General features: G+C 37.5%; 1 protein-coding gene across 1 annotated transcript in view; it reads right to left on the bottom strand.

Moving 5' to 3' along the window:
• Positions 1–25,217, bottom strand: part of HIP1 (huntingtin interacting protein 1) — a 2,554,439-nt gene that overhangs the window by 1,036,790 nt on the left and 1,492,432 nt on the right. The window contains exon 11 of the mRNA XM_044054110.1: positions 12,084–12,227. Coding sequence (XP_043910045.1) covers positions 12,084–12,227 — 144 coding nt within the window. The remainder of the gene's footprint in view (positions 1–12,083; positions 12,228–25,217) is intronic.

Below are 25,217 nucleotides of genomic sequence, written 5' to 3'. Positions count from 1 at the left end.
TGCTGTGACTGAAACCTGGTTCAAGGCTCCTGAGAGCACCCCAGCACTATCAGGTTTTACCTCATATCATGCGTTCCAGCCCCAAAATCCGGACAACACCAAGAAAGGAGGGGGGGTGTCCATATTCATCAAGGACACCCACACCTCAAGGTTGGTGGCAATGCACGATGCATCAGAGACCATCCAGGTGCAATTAACCATAGGCAAGACTGCTCTGCAATTTGTAGCATGTTACAGGCCACCCTCTCAAACTCAGGAACCTCACATAGCTTTCCTGAAAACACTGGAGGGGATAAATGTATCTCCAAACACCATCATACTAGGTGACTTCAACTACCCGAATATAGACTGGGATCACTACTCAAGCCCCAACACTCTAGCCCAAAGGTTCCTAGAGTTCATAAACTCAAATGCCATGGAACAACTAGTCACCATCCCCACAAGAGGAGAAAACATACTAGATCTCATCATCACGAACATGCGGTCACAATGTTCAACACCGGAAGTCTACCCCTCACTGGTGAGATCAGATCATAAACTAATCTCACTGGAAGTCCACATCCCACCTCCACCTGAGATAAAAAAGACCACAGGGAAGAACTTCTCAAAAGACGGCTTCACACTTCTAAAGACTAGTGTGGTCTCTTTTAAGGCCCCCGAGCCTGCAGAAACCATTACTCAAGCCGCTAAATCACTTACAAATGCCTTCTACCAGCACCTACAGGACTGCATGGATCAGGCAATCCCAAACAAAACAAAGACTCTTTGTACCAAAGGCAAGCGTCCAGTCTGGTGGACCCCAGCCATAAACAAGCTCTACAACAAAAGAAGGAAGCTACTACAAGATAGAGCAAAATCCTTAAAAGGGAAGACACCTTTGATCATTATAAGTAAAAAACTAAGATCTCTCATAAAATCATCCAAGGCAAATTTTGAGAGAAAAGTCGTTAAGGACTCAAAAGACAATCATAAGGCCTTCTTTAGCTATGTTAGAAACCTGGGAGGAAACTCCCAGATATGCTCAGAATTAGTTCAAAATGATGTAAAAATTACTGAACCTACAGACATTGCCAACATACTGGCTGACAGGTTCAGTGCAAACTCCCCCCCCCCAAAAGGAGAGATATCTATACTAGAGGATTGTAGCCCCCCAAACATCTCTAATGCTCAGGTGAGAACTGCTCTCTCCAAGGAGAAAAACACAGCATCCATGGGACCAGATGGTGTCCCCGGTTGTGTGCTCCACGAACTCAATGAGGAATTAAACCCGCAGTTAGGGCAGCTGTTTAATCTTAGCCTCACCTCAGGATACGTATCCAAGGAGTGGCGTATGGCAACTGTGGTCCCACTTCACAAAGGCGGTGCCTCCACCAACCCTGGAAATTACCGTCCCATCAGCTTGACAAGCCTGCCCTGCAAAGCTATGGAGAGGATCATAATGGAACTCATAAATAAAGACATAGGGGACTTGCAGACTTTGGATCCAACCCAGTTTGGCTTTGTCAAAGGCAGATCATGCCTTTTAAACTTGGTTGACTTTTTCGAAACAGTCACCAAGGCCATTGATGAGGGAAAGGCAGTCCACACAGCCTACCTCGACCTGGCAAAGGCTTTCGACACAATACCCCACTCTGGTATCACTGAAAAACTCATCAGCTTAAATGTAAACCCATACGTCACAAGATGGGTTGCAAACTGGCTAAGTGACAGAACCCACAGGGTCAGAGTTGCTGGCGCCATGTCAGACTCAAAGCCTGTCACAAGTGGTGTCCCACAGGGCTCAGTCCTGGGCCCACTCTTGTTCGGCATCTACTTTTCAGAAGTACAAGCAAACAGAGGAGGGTTATGGCTGACAAAGTTTGCAGATGACTGCAAACTGGGCGCCATAGTCGAGAACACATCTGACACAGATATCCTTCAGAAGGGTCTTATAGAAACGGATAACTGGTGCCAGAGCCATGGCCTAAAGTTAAACGCCAAAAAATGCATAGTCATACCCTTCGAGAAAAACAAGGTTACCCCTAGCTACCATATAGGTGGCAATCCACTAAGCACAGAAGAGGTTATCAGGGATCTGGGGACCCAGGTTGACAGTAACCTTTCGTTTGACACTCACGTTGCCAAAGTAGTTAGGAAGACCTTCTACATTGCCCACCTGAACATGAAGGGATTCACATCTAGATCAAGGGAGGTCATCGTCCCCCTGTACTCATCACTCATCAGACCAATGATTGAGTACAATACCCCATTCGGAATGTATCTGACCCGACACCTGCAGCAACTGGAAAGGCCCCAAAAGTTCCTCACCAAAAGGATAAAGGGTCTCAAAAATATGTCTTATGCTGCCCGACTGAAGGAACTCCAGCTCTATTCAGTCGCTTACCGTCTGCTCAGAGGTGACCTGTGCCTGACATACAAGGCCATGTCCAACCCAGAATTGATGAACATGCTTCACCTCAAAAAATCTAGATCCCTCAGAACTACTAAGGCGGGAGACTTAAACCTTGACACAGTTATTAATAGGACGTGCTGGAGGGACAGATTCATCACCCAGAGACTCTCTATGCTGTGGAACAAAATCCCGGTACATGTGAGGCAGAGCACCTCGCTGGCTTTGTTCAAGAGAAATCTTGACCAATGGATGGGAGATCGCAGATATACCCCAGGGATTACCTCAGTGTCACTGCTTGACAGAGGCACAGCAAAATAATGGGCATAGTATCCTTCAAACTAAAGGGGTGGCGAAAGCCACAAAACTCTGGGCTAGGCTTATAAATGCCCTTGGGCAGATAGCCTAGTATGAACCTATGAACCTATGTCAACATAGATATTAATACATATGAGTAATATGTGTATAATTGCAAAATATACTAGTTATGTTGTAATAAGTGTTATATATATATATATATATATATATATATATATATATATATGTGTAATGGTAGTGTCGGAGCTTGGGCTGGCTAGGCGGGGGGTAAGGTGGTTAGGGGTTAGGGTAGGTGTTGTGGTGTGTGAGTAGTGTCGCAGTGAAGGTTGTGTGTGTTAGGTGGTTAGTTGTTTGTAGGTGTGTGTGTGTTAGGGTTGTCTCGCTGTTGTGGTTTTGGCTAGTGTGTCCATATATACATATATATATATATATATTTTTTTTTCTTCAAAAGATCCTTACATGACAAATGTTAGATAGATGACTGATGAAATGGTTAAATCATCTGATGTCTCTTGAAAAGTCTTAGAAATATTGACAATCTTCTTAACCTTCAGCTACTAATGTTTATACACACTTTGATCTGATGTGTATTTCTGGCATATCTATGTATTAGAGGTGCTATTATCATATGTGACATTCATATAGCTTCAGATATACTGGACACTCTCATTCTAATGTATATTTCATGGATTCAGATTTTAGTTCCTTTCATAATGCTTTTCTTTTTTGTTTTTATACTATATTCTAAGCAAAGATGGATAATTCGTGTCTTTTGGTATTGGAGAGGTGATAGATGGATAGTTTAGTAAGTTTTTAACTAAACCAGAAACTTTATGTTTCATGTATGTGTTTGTAAATAGTTTTGGGTTTTTGAAAGTAGTGCTTAACACACTATCCATGATAAGTAAGTTTTCAGTAGATTTCAAGTCAACACGGAAGAAAGGTCTTTCAGTTAGTAATAATATACACATTATAGTCAATGGCTTATAAATGTTTATAATTAAATATTAATGGTTTGAACAATAACGCCAAAAGGGCTGGTTTGCTTAAATATATCAAAATGCATAAAGCCCAGATCATCTTTTTACAGGAAACCCATCTGTTAAAAAAGATCTACAAAAATACTCATTCAATGGCTATACCGTTCTGGCTGATTTATGTTTTAAGACTAAGAGAAGTGGCGCTCTTATTCTATGGAAAAACACTTGTACAAGAATTAAAGATACAATTTCAGATAAAGATGGCATGCTAATAATGGTTATTTTGGAAATCAATAGGAAGTATTATACTTTGATTAATACATACTGGATACCAGGACTGAGTACTAAATATGTTGACAAATATCTGAACCTATTACTTTAAATTCAGAAGGGGAAATTATAGCAACAGGTGATTTTAACAGCCTATTACCAGGCAATGATACTTATAGAAATGGTAAAATAAAATTAACATCTCAAGCCAAGAAGTTTAATGACTTTACAAACCAGATGAACTTAAAGATATACATGGTCTAAGAGAACATTATTTCTTATTCTATACTCACTATTCATAACGGTTTGGTACACAAACATTGATAAGGTCTTTGTATCAAATAATATATACTCTAAAGTAAGTGACTTATCTATAATGACTTGTCCACTTTCGGACCATAACCCTATAAATTTTACATTAACTATGCATACATATGATTTAAGATTTCTACAGAGAATTCCTGCTTACATAACTAAGTTAAAAGGCTTTAGGGAATAGATAATGAAAGAAATAGACATGTTTATGGAAACAAATGATAATGGTGAAGTGACTGATACTAATACTATGGGACATCTTTAAAGTTTATATATATGGTAGAATAAAATCTTGGTACCTTAAAAAAAGGAGAGAGTAGGACAAAGAACTTTTAGACTTACAAAAAAACAATGGATGCAAAACCAAATAAAACAGCACATAACAAAATTAAGGTAAATCAAAAATACTTAGAGGTTCTGAATCTTAAGGTAGCCATAAACATGGAAAAATTGAAACGACAATCTTATGCTGCAAATCCCAAATATCTACATAAAATAGCAGTAATATCCAAAAAAAAAAAACAATCAAAATGTTATTAATGAGATTAAATATAAAAATGATGGTTCAGTTAAGAGTACGTCTAACTTAAAGGGCATATCAGAAGCGTTCAAAAACTACTATAAATATATAAATAATAACATAACACTTTTGGAGACAGATACTGTAATAAATACTTTTATTCATAAAAATATAACTACTAAGGTGTCAATGCAACAAAATAACATATTAAATAAACAAATAACACTAACAGAAGTGAAAGAGCAAATAAAAATTTTAAAAGATAATAAAGCTCCAAGACTGGATGGAATAATTCCTGAACTATACAAGACTTTTCCTGAATATATAATAAAGAAAATGATGAGTGACTTTACTATGGTTAAGTAAAAATGTACAACACCCCCATCATGGAAATACTCAATTATCTCCCCCATATTAAAGCAAGGTAAGGGCCCCAACTCTTGTGATTGATATAGGCCAATTCCGTTACTAAACACTGATTCTAAACTTTTCATAACAATATTAGCTAATAGGATAAAGAAAATATTACCTAATCTAATACATAATGATCAGACAGGGTTCATTCTTCATAGAAAAGTGCAAGTTAACATTATTAAATTACTATCACTAATAGACATAGCATGTAAATACAAAAAACAACTAACTATTATCAGCCTAGACATAGAAAAGGCTTCTGATTCTATTAATTCGTCTTATCTACAAAGAATTCTGATTGTTGTGAATTCTCCTCAGATTTTGTCAACTTAATAATGAAAATTTATAGTGGGGCACAAACTTATGTGAAAATCGGATCATGTCTATCCTCACCACTAGAAATCCTCAAGGGAACTAGACAAGGTTGTCCTTTGTCACCATTATTGTTTGCTCGTTCAATGGAACCTTTTTGCTACATATATCAGAAACAAGCAAAATATAAAAGGTTTTCAAATTAATAAGGACTATTGTCCTAAGATACAATTATTTGCTGATGATATGTTAACGTTGGGTGATATTGATGGTTCTTTGCATGATGTTATACATACCTTAAGCAAGTTTGAAAGAATTTCAGGGCTTAAATTTATTCATAACAAATCCAAAACATTACTAATAACAAAAAGATCAACAAAAACCTAAGAGAGACTAGCCTGTTTAACTGGAAGAATGATGTATTAGAATATTTGAGTGTCAGTAGAAAGAGTGCATGGGAAGAGTCTGTTAAACTAAACTACAATAATTTAATAACTACCATTAGTGAACTAATCAAAAGATGGAATAAAATGTTATTCACAATGGAGGATAAGCTCTCTTTAATTAAAATGATAATTTTACCTAAAATTTTGTTTAATATACAGTCATTGATAATACCCCCTCCCAAAACTTATTTAAAAAATTAGATGCTGTGCTACTTAAATTGTTATGGTTCCCCTTAAAACCTAGGATTGCATATAAATGGGACACTAAAGCTTAGAACAGTAATGAGATAGCATTCCCTAGCTTAGATCTTTATTCCAAATCAGTTATAATTAATATAATATCACATTGGATCATACCTACCTATATATCTGGCTGGAAAACAATACATGAGATTCATAACTGATGTCAGAACTATAGGAAATCAATTTAAGGAACAATATGGAATAAGTAGAGTTCATTGGCTTTTACGTGAATTTTGTTTATTTAATAAGTTTGATAATTTTTCTTGTGGGATTAATCAAATATTTAATAACTTTAAAAATATAATTGATTGTAATTACAACATTAAACAATTTTTATTTCTTATATTCCCTATAGCATACTCCCCTGATTGCCTAGATTCTTTCAACATCAATGCGATGCAAAGGAAAGTAACTTGATATTCTGGCATCAGTTTATTGAAAATAAGAGTATTAAACCACTAAACTCTCTTTTATCTAGTTTTGATAATAGTCAAGATAGTGGGTTGTTTACACACTCATTACGTCTGTTTATAGAAAACAAAATGAGAGTATCAACCTAGAGACTGAATCCATATCTAGTTTGATTCAGCTTTTTATTAGGTGTCTTGAAAAGACAGATAATCAAAAATTAAGTATCTCACCTATCTATATGATACTAAGAGAAGACACCCTAAAGTTTGACTCAGATTTTTGGAATTACTATGTAAAGATTAATGGATAACAAATATCTGATGAAGCCAAAAAACTGTTATTTAATTTTACGTATCATACCTCTTCTTCGTTATATTGGAGATTGTATACATGGAAGTTTATGAATAGGCGTTTCTATATTCCACATAATACAAATCTTATACTCAAAAACAGTGAAAGCAAATGTTGGAAATGTGATGAATTACTAGAGGTAACTGGGTTCACGTGTTCATTGACTGTAGAAATGTTCAATACTAGAAAGACTTCAGATGTTTTGTAAATGCTTTATGGTCTGACAACTGTCATATTTCTAACTCACTAATCCTATTCAATGTTCCTCCACCTAATGTAATACCTAAATCTCAGACTCATTACAATTCTTGCAATTGCCAGAAAAGTTATTACTTTGAACTGGAAAAGTAAACAAGATTTGATGTTTAAAGATTTTATTAACTTAGCAAAAGTTGTTTGTAAACAAGAACTGCAAACAATTTGTTATAGAACTCAATAACAGTGAAAGCAAATGTTGGAAATGTGATGAATTACTAGAGGCCAACTGGGTTCACGTGTTCATTGACTGTAGAAATGTTGTTCAATACTAGAAAGACTTCAGATATTTTGTAAATGCTTAATGGTCTGATATCTGTCATATTTCTAACTCACTAATCCTATTCAATGTTGCTATAACTAATGTAATACCTAAATCTCAGATTCAGTTACTCTGGTCAATTCTTGCAATTGCCAGAAAAGTTATTACTTTGAACTGGAAAAGTAAACAAGATTTGATGTTTAACGATTTTATTAATTTAGCAAAAGTTGTTTGTAAAAAAGAACTGCAAACAATTTGTTATAGAACTCATAACATTACTCATAAGAAAATAGGAGGGCAAAAATTGGGAAACGTTTTGACCAAATACTGGTAACTTCTCATGATAAAATGATTGTTCATCATGGATGAATGTAAATAGTTTATTGTTTTATTGTATTTGTTAATTGTACATTTGTGTATGTTTATAATGAAAACAAAATAAAAATGTTTTTGAAAACAAAAGAAAGAATTGCTACAATAAAGACTCTGTGTAATACTGCAATAAACATTACCAGAAAAAGGCAAAAGTACATCAAATGTGTACTGACACTAGCTTAGAAACAATTATTGAAAGATGCCAAAATATATGACTGGCCTGAGCCAAAATAAGGAAATACATTCACACTCATGTGTTTTCTTAAGATGTGTGCAGCAGCTCAACATTCAAAGTTGACAATATAATGTCCCCCAGTCAACAGGGAAGAAAACTACTTGAATTGTGCATGAATAACATCTGGGTATAGCAACGTGCAAAGAAAAAGAACAGCCCTCATGTATTGGCCAGGGATCCTAACAGGCAGTATAGTGTTGTACCATATGCCATTCATATCACCTTAACAGTTTAGTAGAAGTGATATTTAATAAGGCCTACTGTCACTTTAGTAGTGATTAGTATCTTTAGCCCTGGCGTGATGTGGACACTGTTCTGTTCCAGTTCAAAGAAATCAAGTATCTTAAATATGTTTATTATTGTAGCAAGGTCCTCTGAACAAATCAAACTGAAAGATGTAGCAAGTGCAATTGTAATTACTGCATTAAAGTCGATATTCTCAAGGCAAGGATACTGACTATCCTATTTAACAATGATGTGCAATATTTTGGTCAGAAATTTATATTTTTGCATGAGCAGGATTTCAGAAATAAAATATCCACACTGTCCTTTTTTAAGTTCAATAAACAAGAGAAGAGAATTATTCAAACAGTAAAAAATGTCATGAGAAATGGCTGTAGCAAAATATATGACTACTATCATATTGCTATATTGAAATGTGGAAATAATTCACTGCAGACACTTGGGTCTGTCACCAGCTCAAATGTCAATGGGCAAACAGTTGAAAAGCAAATTACCAACTTTATCTGCATTGCTGATGCCTGAAAATCAAAACAAACTAAAGGAAATGTTGGAAAGAAATTACCAGAGACAGAAATATTGCCATGAAAGAAACTCTACCACACATGCAGTTTAGACAGATAGTATGAATACACAAAGCCATTGGGAAAAGCCCACAACTTGAAGTTGAAATAGTTTGTAAAACAGCCAAATCAAGCCCCTCTGTTGTACAGGGAGGGTTAGCAATTATATAGAAGGGATCACAGATGTTTGTGCAAGATAAATTAGTTGAAATTTAAGTTTCAAGAAGATGAGCAGCCCAGAATTGTCACAGCCTTGTCACACTTAAGTACAGATTTTGAGAACTGTGACAGCTGAGAGCTTAAGACAGACTCTTGAAGTCCTGTCAAAGCATGAACTGTCACAAAAGGAAGATCAAGTGTCCAGTATTAACAGTCCCATCAAATCTTCTAAATATGGTTGACCTCTGACGAACCCAGACAGACATATGTAGTGCCCAAAAGTTAAAATCGAGTTTGACTAAAAGTTGCATTTATTAATGTTTTCATTATGCTTAAAATATGTTTTCATTATGCTTAATATTATTTTGATGCAGATATGCACATAGCCTGTTTTTGAAATTTCTACAAATATATTAATCTGATATAAGTAGCCCATGACACGTTTAGTTTAAAGTTAAAGGTAATTTTAAATGAGCTGTGTAATGCAGTGTGTGTGTGTATCTGTGCCGCTCTCACTCTCTCTCTCTCTGTGTATTTATATATATATATATATATATATATATATATATATATATATATATATAATGTATATATATATATATATATATATATATATATATATAAATAATACACAGATAAATACAGATACACATAGATACACAAATTTATGTTTGTTAACTGGATAGTGCATTGATCAGTACAATGACCATATGCAGCTGCAGCCCTAGTGAAGTCATGCAGAGTTGTTATATGAAATAGTGTGCACAAAATTCCACAAACGGCCACATATTTACAAAATTATACCAATCTTTATGCACAGTTTTTACAATTTTTTTTCTCCAGAAAACTAAATCATAATTGATGAATATAATTGGAAAGGTAGAAGCAGAGAGTACAGCACTGCTTGTAATCTATGTAACATGACCCTTCTTGAGACAGGTGTATTTGGCTTCAACTAGTACAGGAAGCATTTAAAATTGTTACAGAATATTTGGTAAGAGGAGTGTTCTTTAAGATCAATGGGAACAAAACAGATCAACAATAAGAATACTGTAAGTGCAGACACACTATTTTTAATACCTTAGTAGGATGGTCTGAGGAACTTTTTCCACTCACAACCCAGGCTCACTATGAAAGCACCTATTATGTGCAGTAACACCTTCCTAACCCAACACTTAAGGCAAATAAGGGAAAGGAGAGGATGAAAATTATCTAATAAGGGAAATTTAGAATATGGGGTATGCATATCTTTAAAATGATAAAGATGTAGCTACAAGAAGTCACATGTCATCTGATACATCTTTTTAACAGAATTCAGTTTTGATCTCACTGAGGTTGCACTGCATCCCAGTGACTCTGTCATACTTACCCACAGTCCAGATACCACAGATAAAGGCTACAAATAAAACCAACAAGAGCATTAAAGAAATCTGAAATGGTTCCCTGAAAGAGTGAACATGACCCTGATAAATGTTAAAAGAAAGTATTTTAAGGTAAAGGTAGAAAGAGGCATAAGCAGCAGGAAATGCAGCATTTTTCTTGATAGTTCAAAGCACAGGACCAGCTTGTGCTCACAGCATCAGATCACTCTGCCACAAGACAGGACCAAGAACAAAGCTGGACACACACAGAAACAAATGAGAGGGGAAGAAAAGATGAAGCAACCAGTGGCATGCTGCTTTTTCTCTAAGGGAGGATTTGGAGGTCCCTGTCCATCAATAACACCTTGGAGACATTCACTGGATTGTGATGTAGGACCACATGACTAAATGCCTCGGTTTATGTAGGTGCATTTGCTGACAAGAAACATGATGATATGCTTGCGCTCCTATAACACCAGTGCGCAGGATTCTGGGGAGGGTTTAAGAAGGAAAATGTCTTCCTTGTTAGCATGAAGGGAGACACATGAACCTTAACATAGGCAGAATTACAGATGCTTGGCAAAGACGTCATGAGGAACCCTTGGGAAAGTGCACCTAATGAAAGAAAGGCCAGAAAATCTAGGTCTGAATATACGAAGTAATTCAACTTCCCAAAACAGGTTAACATAAAAAAAGCATGTTCTTGGTCTTGTATGCATGCCTGCATATGACCTTTCGAAGGAAAACATGATTCACTCCGTTTCAGTGAACGTGGTAAATAATATCATAAGAAGCTGCAAGCTTTTATAACATTGTGATTTTATAGAGCTGTGTGACTTTTTTTCAATATTTTATTAAGTGCACCTTATTGTAGGCTAGTAACTTCTACTGCTCACGTTGCTCATTTCAGTGCAATATGGCAGGCACTGCCTAATATGACCAGAAACATGTGAAAGAAAAGAAAAAAAATGAACTGAAGTGCATACAATGGCTAGGTTGTACTACAACCAACAAAAGGCTACATTTCAAAGAAGGTGCCTCCCAAGGGCTGGTCAGTGCTTGGATTATTTACACTATAGCTGCTACCTTGAGGTAACCTACAAAATGAGGAGAACTGGATTTCTTGTCTAATGGAAAAGGGCTCTGATACGAGTCCTAAGAGAAATGCATAAATAATAGTCATACTTAAAAGAAATAATTTGCTTTCAACAGAAATGTAAAACAACTTAGGAAGGATATGCAAATCAACACAAACTATTCAAAACTGGTTGAATTAATTGAGCATGCACTGCACCAAAGGACCTTATACACAGTTCATATTCTAAAGAATCTAAATCGTTTTGTGTTGAGGTCCTCATATTTTAACCTGCCTTCCTGTTGTATCACCAGTCACAAAAAAGTGCAATGTAATCACAAGAACAATCTTCATTCCTTCCTTGGGATAAGCAAGATACTGAAGAAGTGGAGTAAATCTGAATACTTTGGTATTACTTTAAGCTTTCAGCACATGGGGGATGCAAAACTGAAAGCGACTGTGAGGATTTGTTCTCGACTAGATAACAAAAAGTATATAATTCTCTGGTTCCCCAAGCCACTTCAGCAGACACTGCAGAACTATTTATTTAAATATAAACCACATTCACTAGTGCTTTGAAAACTCTTACCTGCTGTGTACCACTCTCTGTATCCACAAGGTCATCGGTTTCAACTATAGGTTCACTGTCAGGAGAGGAAGATTCTACAGGGATGACTACCACAGGACTAATGTGTTCTGACAATGCAGAGGCCCGTAAAAAGTTAGGTGGACCCTGAAAAAAAGAGACAGACGTTTACACTTGTAATTTTGATAATGGTTGCATTTCAACATCAGTCTGTTTAGAAACAGTTCACCTTAATTCGGTGGTTATGTTTCTTCTGTGATAAAGCTCCTCCCCCACTCTCCACTGATGACAACATTAAAGGTAAAAATATGGAAGGCTACATCAGAAAATAAATGTTTTCTCATACACATGAGACTTTTGATAGCACATGTTAGAATTATGGATGGGGATGCATTCTGAAATTTTGGTTGTGATTAATTAGACAGCCAAACAATTCAACTTCTCCACTGCGTTGGTCATGAAGATGAAACCTGAAATTTCATATCCACAGTTTCTCCTATGTTTCTGTAAGCAGTCATTATACAGCACAGCCTCATTAATACCCATAAACATACACTCAATGGAGAGAGAAAGCACAGTGCCCATTTTAAAATAATATTACTCACTAAAAAAAGTGTTACTGACCTTGAGGAAAGCACATGTTGTAGAAGGAAAATGGAAGTGCAGTTGTGTAAGTAAACTTGCCATAACAGTAAATGTTTGAATGATCACTGTTTGCAGTAGCCTTAGTTATACAGTATAATTTTTTTCTAAGGATATAACAGCCAGACAGCTTCCAAACCTTAAGGGCACTTTGCACGAGACAAAACTGTTAGCATGAGCAGAGCTAAAGAAAAAGTGGTTTGGGCACCAAGCCCGCCAGAGTTTTAATGCCAACTGACAGAGGGGGCTACAGCCTTGAAAAGGTCACTAGGAAAATAACCATAAAGGTCCACACTCTAGCCACAAAAACATGCAAAAATAGAGGGATGGAGAGAGGAAATGGCTACCGCAGCAGTGATCACTCAATCATCTATATAGTAAGTTTACTTACACAACTGTACTGTGTTCATCATATTTATCACTGCTGGAGCAGCCTTAATGATATGGGTAGACCACCATGGGGAAAAGGAACGATGAGTGTGAACAAATGTAGTTTGCAGTGCTTTGTAATTGCATGTACAGAGGACCATGATGTTGCTTCTAGAATACTTCTCGAATCCAGCACTTTCCAAAAAGCCACAAATGAAGCCAAGAGCCTGGTAAAATTACCCTTGACCTACCTTGGGTTGCCTTGTTGTGGTGGGTATAATGAAAGGTACTACCGTGAGTTAACTGTTTGGAAATAGCCTGCTTTGACAAAGGTTGTCCATTCCTTTTACCTTCACAAGAAATGAACAACTGATCAAATTTCCTAAAAAATTTAAGCATTCATCATATTGATCACTGCTGCAGTAGCCAAAGCTGTACGGGTTATACCCTGCATAGACTACTTTAGCAGTGATCCTTCGAACATCTACTGTTATAGTAAGTTTGCTTACATAACCATACTTTCTATCAAAATAATATCTGCGTCATCTGTGGACATCTAAGGTATGGAGTATCCTTTCTCCCTCATTTTTACTTTCTGGGAAGAAGACGGGAGATGGAATGTTTGGCTCAAAGTAAACTCTGATACCACTTTAGGAATAAAAGAAGGATAACTTCTTGACTCATTCCCTCCAATAGAGCTCTGGGAGTTTGTACTTTTAACCACCACTGGGTGGAGCCTAACCTTTTTGATAGAATCAGATTATGTCCTCACATTTCAAACAGATGTTCATACATCTGGAACCACAGGGGTTACTAAAGATGTGTAAATGGCAACATCTTCAGAACAAACTATTTTTATGGTGGTGGCATTCTTTAAGTTCTAGGTCTTAAACTGGACTTTATAAGGCAAAGTAAACATAGCAACTATTAAGTGTGTAATATTTTGTAAACAACTTAGAATATTTGAACAACCATTCAAGTTATACACACACAGTTATAGCAGCACTTTGTTCATCTGGCTGGCTGAGAGCTTTCACATGAGCATAAGCAGTTCTGTCTGTGCTCCTTGGTGGTTGACATATTTGGAAAAACATGACATTTCTGACAATGTAAATAAATATTATCTGGGGAACAATATCTCTTTAGCAGCAATAGACAGCGGTCAAATATCAATACAGTTGCGTTTGTCACTGTGTAAGTTCTAAGATGAAATCTTTTAATTTTTTGTATGTAGCACGGCTTTGGGATTATTTATGCAAATATGAACAAGCAATATTTGGCACCTAGAGGTGTCAGTAGGACGTAAGTGCAGAAACACCTGGAGGCATCACTCAGCTGTTATTAGTTAAAAACTCTTATCTTTGGAGGAAAATGAGATAAAGCTGACCCACCACGAGAGCATGCAACTCCGATATTCTTCTTACAGAATTCAGAGCAATCAAGATGGCAGATTTCCACGTCCAGACCTCCAGTCAGCCTAATGAGCTGGTTCAAATGGAGCAAGATTTAATTTTTCCAAGACAAAATTAAGATCCCATGGAAGAGACAGATGTTTTCTTGGTGGCTTCATATGTAATACCCTTTCAAAAACATGTTCAAGTCTGAGTGAAATAAAAAAGGGGGATTCGTGGGCAGACATGCTGAAAGTTGCTAACAAATGAACCTTCAAGGAGGAGTACAACAGGTCAAAGGATAGTACCTCTCACAAATATTGTAGAGCCAGAGAAATACGAACCTTGTTTGGACATAAACTAGAAAACCTTTTTCAATTTGCTAGTATATGATTTTCTAGTAGCAGATTTTCGGGTCTATATTAGAAGACCGACTGTTAGGTGATCGAACACCTAAACATCGATCTTCTAATATCGAACCACACAATTTCAAACGTCTCAGGGAAACACTTCCCTCGGCCACAACACAAAAAAACATTACTTTACATCTAAATTAAGGAGGGGGCTGTGCCCCCCACACTCCCCCTAACTAAATATACCAACTCTGAGATCACTCAACAGTAGGGAAATAGCAAACTCCAGCAAACGGCCAAGGGAAATCTTTCCCTACGTTAAATTGGCTGTTTGCCGGTTTTTTGCTTTTGATATTAGAAGATCGATGTTTAGGTGTTCGATCACCTAAACATTCGGTCTTCTAATATAGACCCCATATTTTCTTGCCTCCTTTAATACTTGGTGCATGTCCTCATAAAAATGTTAGCTGCAGTTCTTTGGAGTTGGGATGTATCTAACATTCCCTCTCCTGTGTGAGTAAGTCCAGTCTATGAAGACACTGTGGTAACTGCCCTTGGCCATTTCCAACAGAAGGGAGAACCACTGTTACCTGGGCCAGAAGGGAGTCACCACAATGATCTTTGGAGAATCTTCAGAATGACCCTGGATACTGGTGGAAAGGATGGAAAAGCATACAAGAACATTCTTGTCAGAGGAAAAGAAAAATCATTATTCCAGGTCTCTTCTTGCATGGAGTCCCTGAACAGAATTTTGCAAACTGATTAGTGTGACTGACATTAAAAAGATCTGAGTTGTTCTCCACAGCTGGATCAATTTCTGTAAGTCTCCTGATTAATTTTCAATTTCTTAGAGTCTGTCCTGGTCTTGCTCAGCTTGTCTGCTACAAAAGTTTGCTCCAACGGTTTGCAGGATGCCTGTAGAGTGAGACTGTGCTGAAAAGATAATTCCCAGTCCACCATGGATAGTCTGCACAGAGGGGTAGGATCTGGATTCCACTTGTTTGCTTATGTACCACATCACTGTGATGTTGTCTGTAAACACATGTAACAGTCCTGTTGACTATAGATGATTGAGAATGTTTAGAGAACTTACAACTGCCAACATCCCTTTTACATTTATGTATTTTGGTTAGTCATTTCTGTTCCAAACACCATGCACTTTTATCCCTGTAGGCACTGCTTCCAAAGCAAAGTTTGAGGAATATGTTGTTACAGACTGTTCTAGAGCTGGAGGGGAAAATGGAAGACCAGGATTCAGATGAAACTGGTCTCTCCACCAAAAAATTGCCCTTCTCACAAATCCCATAACTGGACTCTAGAATGTCTGGGGTTGTTGACAATGGGGTCATACACATTTTAGGAACCAGTGATTTTTTGTCATATGGAGTCTTGCTAGAGGAATCATGAGGATCACAGATACCATGAGACTTGTATCCTGACAATTCCCTTGCTGAGAGAGTTGTTTGAGTGGAGAAGCTCCAAGATAAAGCTAAACGCACATCTACTTTTTTCTGTGGAAGAAAAGCTCTTTGAACTGTGGTATTAAGTAGGCAACCCAGGAAAACAATACTGTAATAAGTCAAGTAAGAGTTTTAGATGTCCATCTGAAATCCCAGTTTGTGCAGGAGATCTCCAAAATTTTGAAAAAGACTCTGCAAAGATAAGCAAGCAATCTAAATAAGGAAAAATACCTTGCAGAATACAATAGTTTATCAATGGTGCTAGACACACTGTAAATACCCCTGGACCGGTGAAGAACTCACAGGTAATGCACAGAACTAAAAGTCTGATCCAAACACAGAAAATCTTAAGAAATGTCTGAAATCTGGAGCCACAGGAATTTAATAAGCATCTTTTGAATCTAAGATCACTAGAAAACTTAAATGGAGAACAACAGGTTAAAGTTGTTAAGACAGAACTTTAAACTTGGGGACTACTGCAAACTGGTTTAAAAAGGAAAGATCCAGAACTGGTCTACATGAAGCTTTCATTACCACTCAAAATATTCTAGAGTAAAACCCTTCTCTTATCTGAGGAGGAAGAGGAGGAGGGAGTGATTCTATAACCCCTTGAGTCAGCAAGTGCTGAATGAAAGAAGGGAAAACAGACGAGAAGTTTCATATGGCAGGTGTTGAAGAATCTCTTGGAAGGAAGGGTGGGAGAGATTCCCACTGCCATCTGTATTATCTGTGATTAATCACTTTCAGAACACATATATCTGAAACTGTCGCTTGTCCCTTACTCCAAAGATGACAAGCAGGCTGGGTAGTTCGTTTAAGAGGCTTTATTACATGAAAACACATCAGGTTGGATAGCAGCTTCAATAACTAAAAATGAACTGACTAACAGACAGAGCTTACACACATGCATACTTGCACTACAACATCTTAACAAAAATGGCACTCAGTCCCTGCACGTGCTCAGTAATCAATACACTTAGTACATGCCCACAGGAGTTTTCTTAAGGAGATATGTACACTGATCTACAATATCTGTTCCCAAAGACAGAAATAGAGGTTCAAATTTTTGGGAAGGATTAAAGGCTTGCTAGGCTGGAAAGGAAAGATGTAGGAATTTGAAGATAATTACTCAAACTTAGACTGTCCGTTTTCTGTGGAGGTTTCTCCTCTCTGCCATTATTTTTTAAGTTTACTTGCTAGCAGCTTAATGTGCCTGCTTATGTTGCCTTTTGTAAAAATTGGTAAAATTATTATTAAACCTCTTTACAAACTTAGAGAAGGAAGGGTGAAAAATATGTAAATTCCCCAAATCAGCTTACCTCTCTTATCACACTTAAGGACTTCTGCAACAGATAGTCTGAAAACTACCTCTATAGAAAGAATTTTTAATTTTGGATTTGACATCCTCTGGAAGGTGTTGAATATACAACCAAGCAAACCTTCCTCATAAAAGTACTAGTGGCAGAAGCCAAATGAAATTTCAAACAGTGAATTGCCACATGAGATACAGAAGCAATAAGATTACACAGATTTTTTTTCTTAGATAAGGGGAAGATATCACAATGTTCCTCAACTTCTCCAAAGAGGTCAGCATGAATTATAACATACAAGCTTGGCACTTCAGAATTCTAAAAAGTAAGTGTTGCAGAAGACTGCACCTTTCTGCCCAAATCTAGCAAAAGCTTTCACACCCTTGTCAGAAGGGGAGGGATCAGCATTTTCCAAGTCTTTGACAGCAGCTTGATTTAACAGAAAAATCATTGCTGAGTCTGATTTGGGGTTAGAATATAAAAACTTGTAAGACTGATTAACTTTACACACTCTTTTTGCTTTCTTGGGGAAGCTGGCTGGCTGCCTGGCAGGCAAGCAAATTACAAGCTTTAATAAATACATCCTCCAATGCCGAAAGAACACAAGGAACTTCCCAAGGTTAAGGAAATTCCAGTTGCAGTAAATTAAAATATTTATTGAGGCACAATGGAATATCATTTTGTTCCCAGTTAAACAACTGATTCATTCTGGGAATTGTTTCAGAAAAATAAAATCCTTTGAATGGACTGACTGAAGCCACACCTTTCTCAGAATCAGAAACCCTTTGGAGGAGAAAAAAAATGTTGTCCCTTAATCATTTTGTAGTTCAAAATCTTGAACCTCCTCAAACAAATGGAAAAGACCTTTTTCTTTTACCAGGAACAGTAGATATGAAGTGTCAAGAGCCTAAGCTAAACCCTGAGCCCAATAATTCACTCCTGTCCAAAGTAACTGGGACATGAAAAGACATATAGCTAACGTTTTGCTTCCTTTAGAAGGGCAATTTTGAAGAAGCAGGCCTACTTGACCAAGCAAAACCTCCACAGAGACAGGCACTTCAGTCAGGCAAGGTAAAGAGGCATTCTCTGCTTCTTCCTCCAAGACCAATAACAGTGGTTCTCCATTGCCCACCAAATGCACTCCGACAGTCAATGAAGATGTGTTTAACCCCTGGTCTATGCTGGCTGTAGGGATTACATCAGCGGGAGTAAAAAAAAAAAAGATGAATGATCTGAAGAACCAGAAATGGCCACAACAAGAGTCACCCTTCTGTGGCTGAGACACTTTAGTAGCCTACTGCAATGGCAAAGGCTGCTTTTTATTTTTTATTTTTATGGCTAGGAGAAGGAAGAACCAAGTAACTGGTAGGTTGACCCATGGTGCAGCAAAAAAAATGGTGCATATTAAACAAGTCAAAATTTTCAACAAACACAGAGAAAAGCCCTTTAAACACTTTCCTCGGCCCCACAAGTAAAATAATACAACTTTTATCATGGAAAAAAAGTTTTAATGGGTTTTAACAACTTTTTTTCAACAAAATTCAATGAAAGACACTTGAAAGTCTACAGAAACACTTTTTCCAAGATTAAAAAGATATTAAACAGAGTTTTGGTCAAATTTAAAGCATGGAAGGTATTTTCACTGAAGGGAACTCATCTGTCCGGCAGTGAAACAATGTTAGCCGATCATTGATCCTTAAAAACCAGCAAGAGGAGTACTCTTTAGCAGCAGGAATGCCCTAAGGGACTTGCACCCAAAAAATAAGTTATGGCTTACCATAATATTCCATCTGTTTTGTCAATCTTCACTTATCCTTGACTGTGAGTTCAGTTCTGTATCTCGGAACCAACTCTGCCCTTATTCCACCTCATGCCTTCCAAAACACTCAAGCTCAGCTTTAGCCACAATGCTCCTCAAAGGATTACCTCAGATTGTGTTTGCATAAGATAGTGACAGCCAGGAAATAACAGACGAGAGACCATATCTGTATTCCTACAAGGGAAACCAATCTTTTGGGACAGATCCGTTCCACCAAGAAACCTGAATCGCCGGGGGAAGGACAGTGGGCATGTCAAGGATAAGTGAAGATCAACACAGATGGAATTATGGTAAGACATAACTTCTTTATCTGATGTTGTCAATCTTCACTTAATCTTTGACTGTAGTGCAGAGTCCCTTGTTTCCTAAATCTTGGGAGGTCTCTCGGAAGTATATTCCTCAGCACCATCAAGCCAAATGATGCTCATACCCTAGAGACCAGATCCAGCTTGTTAATGAGTAACAAAGGTATGCGAGGATGCCAAGTAGCCACTGCACATATATTGTCTATAGAAGTTCTGGAATGAAAGACTGCAAAAGTGGCTACTGCCCTCATTGAATGTGCTTTAACAGGTCCTGGTAGTTGCACTTTCCTTTCATTATAAATGAAGGTTATACATTCCTTAGGCCATTCAGCCAGAGTAACCTTAGAAATTGGTTTGCCCATAGTAGCAGAAGAGAAAGTAACAAACTGATCAGATTTTCTGACTTCCTTTGTTCTGTGAAAGTAAAAATGTAATTGCCTAGGTTCACCTAGCAAATGCAAACAATATTCAACCTTGCTTGAGAATTTGGGGAAAAATACGGGAAGGTGTATAGTCTGATTGATATTATTTTCAAACACTATTTTTGGTAGAAAGGATTTGTTCGCAAGGTGATCCTGTCCTTAAGAAAAATTAGGTAAGGAGGTTTGCAAGATAAGGCTTGTAAGCTCAGTATCCTCCTAGCAGAAGTAATAGCAATCAAAAATAAGATTTTTCAAGGATAAATACTTCAAATCGCAACTTGCAGATGGTTCAAATGGGACATTAATTACAGACTGTGGCACCAGATTTAAGTCTCAAGGTACAGAAGGGTCTTTTTATGGGGGTCTGAGCATTAAGACTCCCTTTAGAAAGGCTTTACAAAGTTTGTGGGGCATTAGCGCTGTATCATTTAGACTATTACAAAAGTTCAAAATTGCAGCTAGATGCACTCATATAGTTGAGGAAGATGCTTCTGCTTCAAAAAGTGAAGCCAGAAACTCCAAGACCTATCAAACTGGTGCAGAACATGCAGAGGTTACTCTCTGTAGCCCATTAAGAAAATTTTTGCTACTTGCTGAAGCACAATCGTCTAGTCAACTGTTTGTAGGAGGCTAGAACAATACGTTGAACTGAGCAAGTGAGACTAGTATGCTTGGCAATCATTGGAATTGGAGAAGCCATGCACTGAGCTTGAGATTTTGAAGATTTGGATAAACTAGTCCCTCCAGACAGGAAAATAGGTCTGGATTTGGGTCTAGCATCAAAGGCTTCTGAATTAGGCGAGGCCAAAGAAAAGGAAACCATATCTGTCGAGGCCAGAATGGGGCTGTAGATCATAGTGTAAAGTGTGTGCTATATCTTAAAGAAGCATGCCAGGCTGTAAGTGCACATATATAACCCGCACACGTGCAAACCCCTAGTGCTATTTTGAAAGAGCAGCCAGGGAGTGAGCATGCATGATCACAGTTTTTAGTTTGTATATAAGTTACTTACATTACACTCAATAGTCAACAATAGTAATGTATTTGCATGAAATAAAGCTGTTTGAACAGAACTCATGAAGACCCTTTATTAGTGTCTCAGACACAAATGCAACATGGTGTTAGAACCTTGATGGAAGAGAGAAGAATATTCAGAGCTATGAGGTACAAAGATGACACTGAAGATAAAACCGAGAGAAGAGTGCAAAAACATAGCCAGAAAGAATCAAGGGTAATGAGAAATAAACTATTTATTCGATACGAAAGACAAAAAAGATGTATTACAAGGGCACAGACCACATTATCAGGCAAGCAGAAAGTATAAAAAGTATGTTAACTAAAGAAAATTTTAAGATAAAAGCATTCAATGAAACGATTAACAGTAAAGCAAAATGAGTATGTTTAAAGCAAAAACAAGCATGTTTAAAGCAAAATGAGTGTATTCAAGGGAAAGTTGGGCAAGTTTAGAGTAAAACGATCACAAGGAAAGTGTTTGGGGCGTAAAAAAGGTCTTAAACGAGCAAAACAAACATAATAAGAAAAGGAGCACATTCAGCTATATAAAGCAAGGCGACTGTATGTGTTTTGGCAAAGTGCTGTGTTTGGGCACAACTACGACTTCTTATTGCATCAAGAGCATAATAAGAAGTTATGTACTTAGCATAACGTTCCATGTTTGTTGTCCATCTTGTCTGCATTCTTGCTGTTTGGGTTCGGAGGCATTCACGGCTCCGACTCGGCCAAATACTAAAGCTCGAGAGCTTCCACTGACTCAAGGCTAACCCCCATCCCATAATTCTCGGGCCACATCCCCAGATCTTATTTGCAAGCGAAAGATTTAGACTGATCCAAATAACTACACAAGAAATATATATAGTTATACACACACACACACACACACACAGATGTTTGGCATGTGACAAAAAACAGACACCAAATCATCATAACTATGTACATAAGTACAGAATTGTCCACCAGTTCTTTCAGGAACACAGGATGGGGGTAGGAGAGTGGGACGCAAGAATGTAGGCGAGATGGACAACAAACATGATAAGTACATAGCTTATTTTTTTTTTTACTCAAATGGTTTTTATTTTGATGAAATAACACAATAATTTAATACATAACATTCAATAACTATTTACAGCATTTATATTCAGCCTGACAAAAAGGATTCAGATAAAAACATTTGCAGTTAAATAATAAGTTAATATATAAACTATGATAGTTAGGAAGAGTTTGGTTCCATCTGTAGGGTATCAATCAAATTCAAAACTTTCCTCCATGGACTATTAACCAATGGCTTAGGAAAAGTTCTTAACTCTTTAGTTCTTTTCTCCATTAGTATGCATTCCTTCAGTGATGATAGGAATTCCTCCATTGTGGGTGCTACATTAGAGTTCCATCTTCTAGTACATAACTTCTTAATGTTATGTTGTCCTGTCTTGCCGTAATTCTTGCTGGTGGGACAGCATCCCTAGCACCTTTATCCCAGGGTGGCTCAGGAAAAAGGACTCTTCAATACAGTGGATTCAAAGGAAGACCTGTTCTGGGAGGTCACATCTATTTTGTAATGAGTGATAAAGGTATGATGTCTCACCCATGTGGCAGTTGCGCAAATAGAATCAATAGGAAGTCTGGCCTGAAAGGCAGAGGATGTTAAGACTACTCTTGTGGAATGTCCTCTTATCTTTCCTGGTAGTTGCTTATTATCTGGGGAACAGGCATCTTAGTTCATGTAGGCAGAGAAGCATTTCCCGCTCTTTCAAGACCACCAAGAGTGGTTCTTTCATGCCCAACAAGAACATTCCAACAACCATAGAGGACATATCTAACCTCCGATCCATGGTGACTGAGGGGACCACACCGGAAAAACCCAAAGGAGAAGATGAGTGGTCTGAAGAAACTGTAATGGCCATTGTAGGATAATCCATCTGTGGCTGAGGCACAGTAGTGGCCTGTGCTCAAGAGGCAAAGGATGTCTGGAAGTTTTCTTCTTTTTTTAATAACTGAAGGAAGGAAGAGCTAAGGAACCTGTAAGCTATTCCATGGTAAAGCCGAGAAAGAACTTGAACCTGTACCTCAGGTAGCAATAACAGCTGCAGTTGGTAAATGGTAAGTATTACAAAAGTAGCATTTTTGCAAAAATAAATAAATAAATAAATAAATAAAGGCATGACAAGCACATCAGACATTTGCCAGTTAATAAAAATCAATAAGTATTAGAGTAAACCTCAGAAAACAAGTTTACTGTAAAAGTAGTAGAAGAACCAAACTTTTTAAAATGAAAGAAAAGTCCAGTGAGAGTCAAAAATAATTTCTAGCAAAAACAAAGCATTCTTGTTAGAAAAGGAACGTTTCAGTCATAAAATTAATTGTGGAATATTTAGCCCTAAAGGGAACTTATCTGTCCAGCAGTGCTGAAACTATTCAGCCATTGATCCTTGAATCTGTGCAAGAAGTACACTCTTTGGTGGCAGTAAAGTGCTGAAGGGTTTGGCTCACAGACTGCTGATTTTCTATAGCCCTGCTTGTGTTTTCAAGGTGCCGTTAAGCTTTGAAAGTTAGCCAGCTGTTATATCACAGGAGGTTACTAGGCTAACAGCCCTAGAGCCTTTTTCATCCTGGCCTTTCATGCCCCAGTTTTCCCAAGATACATTTTATTTAGCTAAGGCTGCTACAGCAGTGAACTAATGATGAACATTGGAAGACCTGGACTGCAAGCTACCTGGTCTACCCATGGATCAGAAAAGTCAAAGGGTATAAATGCTGAGTGTAGCCTGGTACGAGGTACCACTGTATTCTCCTTTTGTGCAGTCTTGTAAAGGGAAGCATTAATCATCATCGACTCTATGTGCACTACAATGCTAAGAAACTTCATTGCAGATGCTTGTCTTTTGCTGAAGAAACTTGGGAAGAACTGTTGAAACATATCTACATTGTGAGGAGGAATAAAGGCTCTTCCCAAGGTAGAATCCAGTACACATTCTAGGAACATCATTCTGTGAGAAGAGCTGAGAGAAGACTTCTGCAAGTTGATCTGAAAACCCAGAATGAGTATAGAAGTTTCTGAACAGTTGCTTGAGACAACTGACAGCTAGAAAGAGTCTGCAAAGATAATCATACAAACAGGGAAATATGTGAATACCTTAGGGCATGCCGTAAGTAATGGCTGGTGCAGTGGAGAATCCAAAAGGGAAACAGAGAACTGATAATATAAGCCAGACACATCAAATTTTAAGAAAAACCTGAAATGCTGGGGAGTAGGAATTGGATGATACACATCCTTTAGATCCAGCTTTACCATGAAAGCTAGAAGAGGGAATCATAGGCACAACAGACGAAAATAATAACATCTTGAACTTTGGAATCTTGACAAAAAGTTTTAGAAAAGAAAGGTCCAACAGTGGCCACCAGAATCCTTCTGGTTTGGGAAGAATAATATATTTTGCCTAAGAGATCAAGACACACTGACTTTATGACACCCCGAGAAAGCAAGTTGTGCAAGATTGGGGGGGGGGGCAACTGGTTCTCTGGACAAAAGGGACTCCCTGAAAAGGAAAGAGAGATTTCCATTGCCAAGTGTACTCCTGCTCGATTACATTCAGAACCTAACTGTCTGAAACAATCTGATACAAAAACTGAAGATGAAATCTCAAAGACATAGGTTCCCACAGAAGGAATGGGGTGGGGATTGAACAAGTGAATAGTCATGCTGAACAAGAGAAATGTCCTCGACTTTTAGAGGCCTTTCCTTTCTTTTTAAGCCTCCTTTCCAATGTTTATTTTCTTAAACACTGACTAAGGGCTCCTTGCTGCTGAAACTGTTTATCTGAAAAGGGAGAAGAGGAGGATGGAAAACTACTATTTGGTCTAAAAAGAACAGCTGAGAAAACAGAGTCAATACTTCAGTTTTCCTCTTTCATCACAATTTTAAGCACCTCAGCTGCAAAAGGGCCAAACAGTTTCTCTTTAACCAAGACAGAATTTAAAATCTCAGATTTATCATCATCAGAAGGATTTTGAGAATAACGCCAAAAAATGTCCTCAAAATTGATCTAGAAGAA

Source organism: Protopterus annectens, chromosome 13.part0, assembly GCF_019279795.1.
Source record: "Protopterus annectens isolate FY-2018-M chromosome 13.part0, PAN1.0, whole genome shotgun sequence".
NCBI classification, from domain to species: Eukaryota; Metazoa; Chordata; order Ceratodontiformes; family Protopteridae; genus Protopterus; species Protopterus annectens.
Note: the sequence above shows the minus strand (reverse complement) of the source record. Positions and strands in the feature narration are given on the sequence as shown.